The following is a 2,552-nucleotide window of genomic DNA, read 5'->3' on the forward strand; positions in this document are numbered from 1 at the left end:
AGGGCAATAACTGTGAATTTCCTCTTTAAAATATCCAAATCTGAAAATAATATTATCCTCGACGACCTGTGATATCTAAATGACATATTCACATTATAAAATGTGTACCCTTTGACATTGATAATACTACCCCATCCCCAAAAATAAATAATGACCCGCTGAAAATTCTTTTCCATAAACCACATTTCCACATTATAAATTCGATTCACGGAATCTCGGTATTATTCAGGGCAAAATACGATGTGGTGGGACAGCAGATGATTACCGATAAAATGTAAATGATTAAGCATCCCTTGTTTCATCATTTTATTCGAAAATAGTTTGATATGTATGCGAGGTAGAGGTTTTGCACAAATAATGCCATTGGTCATAATGGATGATAAGGTATCACAGTAGTTCCGTTAAAACGATATATCTCTTCCGTGTTCGGATTTAGATATGCTGCATATGTACTTAATCCACTGGGGCTAGTCACTAACACGTCTGCATCTATCATCGCCAATTGATCCACGAGAGTCATTTCAAATGCCCAACAAGCTAGTTTGGTACCCCTGGCTGTATTATCAGGGTTCAAAAAGGGGGCATAACTCCCGATATATCTGTTGCCCAATTTAGCGATGGCAGCTTTTCGCACGTCTGCATGGTCTGTGGCTACGTATATTTTCGAATGTTTATATTTGTCTAAAAAGTTTAAAATAATATTTGTAGAATCTAAACTTAACACCACTCTTTCATAGGGCATGTATTTACTTCGTCCGATACGCACATGCGCAGTCACAAGATTTGCTCGACGTCCGCCAATAAACATAGGTTTTGTAGCATTTAAAAGTCGATTTTTTAATCTCTCTGTTGGCTTCATGAGACGAGACCACACTGTTTTAAAAAATTCCATTCGAAAATCCAAACCGTTTATTCCTTTTAGATAATCTGGCATGAGATTAATATTTTGGTTGAGGTAATAGAAAAATTTCGGATTATTAGTTTTTACGTAAAGAATATCTATGTGTTCATACGGTTTAAATTCTTCGTCCACTGAAATGGCATGTAAATTCATTACATCTATGACTTTAGAAGTTTTATTTTTAATTTCATTTTGGTCCAAAATCCAGTTGATTTTATTTGGCTGGTAAAATTGAGTCAAGTCGCATGATGACGTCATAACTATTTTATATGCCCGATTTAATAAACAAGACCATATGAACGCCGTCACAATACCTCTTTGACGATCTCCCCATCCGCCACAGCGTCTATTTTTATCACATAAATATACGAGGTATTTGATGTTGGTCGTAATTTCCTTTCCCTGATCTTCCACAGATGTTGTCCGTTCCTTCATTTTCGGGTTTCCATGATCTTCCAGAGTCGTTGTTGGTCCATTCAATTTCAGGTTTCTCTGATCTTCCACAGACGTTTTCGGTCCATTTATTTTCTGGTTTTTCTGATCTTCCACAGACGTTTTCGGTTCATTTATCTTCGGGTATTTAGGAACCAATTTAAATTTATTCCGTACAGTGGCCGTCCCATTGTCCTGATATAGCTCCTTAGGGATGGGTATCAAATTTGCCTTGATGACTGATAAATTCATATAATGTTTGAATGTTGGTCCCATAAGCAAGACAATGATGAGGATTATACCGATTCCAACATATTTCAGAATTGTTCCTTTAGAGACCATCATGGATCTGAAAAACACAAAAATGCATATTTTAGTCCAATCACCATTTACGAAAATGTACCGATTACAGACCGGAGTTTATATCCTAACTTGGACCTGGCCCGAGGACCAACATGAGCGCCCTCTGCAGTATTACAGTTTTCGAGAGCCAAAACACAACATTGACTTTGAATTATTTGTGATAAACCATAACATTTAATAGTGGCTTTCTTCCTTAAGTTACATGATCACCCTTCAATCAGATGAGTGCAAGTCTTCGACGAAACAAAGATGGTTTGCAAATTGGATTTCGGGGAAGGGAGGGTTTGATTCTCCCAAATGTACAGGCCTAGGGTGGAGCAGACACTTTATTTAGAAATTAGGATTAAGGGTCTTGATATTGGGTTTTCTTCTGTTCTTATTCTGATCTGAAATTAGAAAATGGTATTACTAAACGAGGAAGTATGACAAATAGGGGTGTGGTTTGGACACGATGAGCTTCAATATGATAATTAATAATTTATTTATCCTTCAAGGGCATAAAAGATGAATACATTCTTCTAGAATATAGTTCATTTGTAACGTTTAATTCTCACACCGTCATCAGATAAAGAATCATGAACATATATATGTATAACGATAACAATAATAAAAACAAAGAGAAAAGTTGAAGACATGCCAGAGGTTTAATGCAAGGAAGATCAAACAGATAATAATAAGGCAAATAAAAATATAATGATCGATTAACGAAGGGAGACATGCTACCGACTGGGTGGTTCGGTTACCAAAATGTAATGTCCCACATTCTAAGTAGTGGGTATTCTTGGTCTCTGTTAAATGCAGGCTACATTCTTATCATCGTTTTCAGTAATCAAATCTAAGCAATTCATATCATCTA

The 2,552-nt window shown here is 36.2% G+C and overlaps 1 protein-coding gene across 1 annotated transcript; it reads right to left on the reverse strand.

Moving 5' to 3' along the window:
- Window positions 1-367: 367 nt before the first annotated feature.
- Window positions 368-1,675, reverse strand: LOTGIDRAFT_163054 (hypothetical protein; the record flags this gene model as incomplete). The annotated part of the gene is made up of 1 exon (XM_009059105.1): window positions 368-1,675. One exon carries the CDS (start codon window positions 1,673-1,675, stop codon window positions 368-370), a length of 1,308 nt encoding a protein of 435 aa, XP_009057353.1.
- Between the last annotated feature and the right edge of the window lie 877 nt (window positions 1,676-2,552).

The sequence above is a fragment of the Lottia gigantea genome (assembly GCF_000327385.1).
Source record: "Lottia gigantea unplaced genomic scaffold LOTGIsca_37, whole genome shotgun sequence".
Lineage (NCBI taxonomy): Eukaryota > Metazoa > Mollusca > Gastropoda > Lottiidae > Lottia > Lottia gigantea.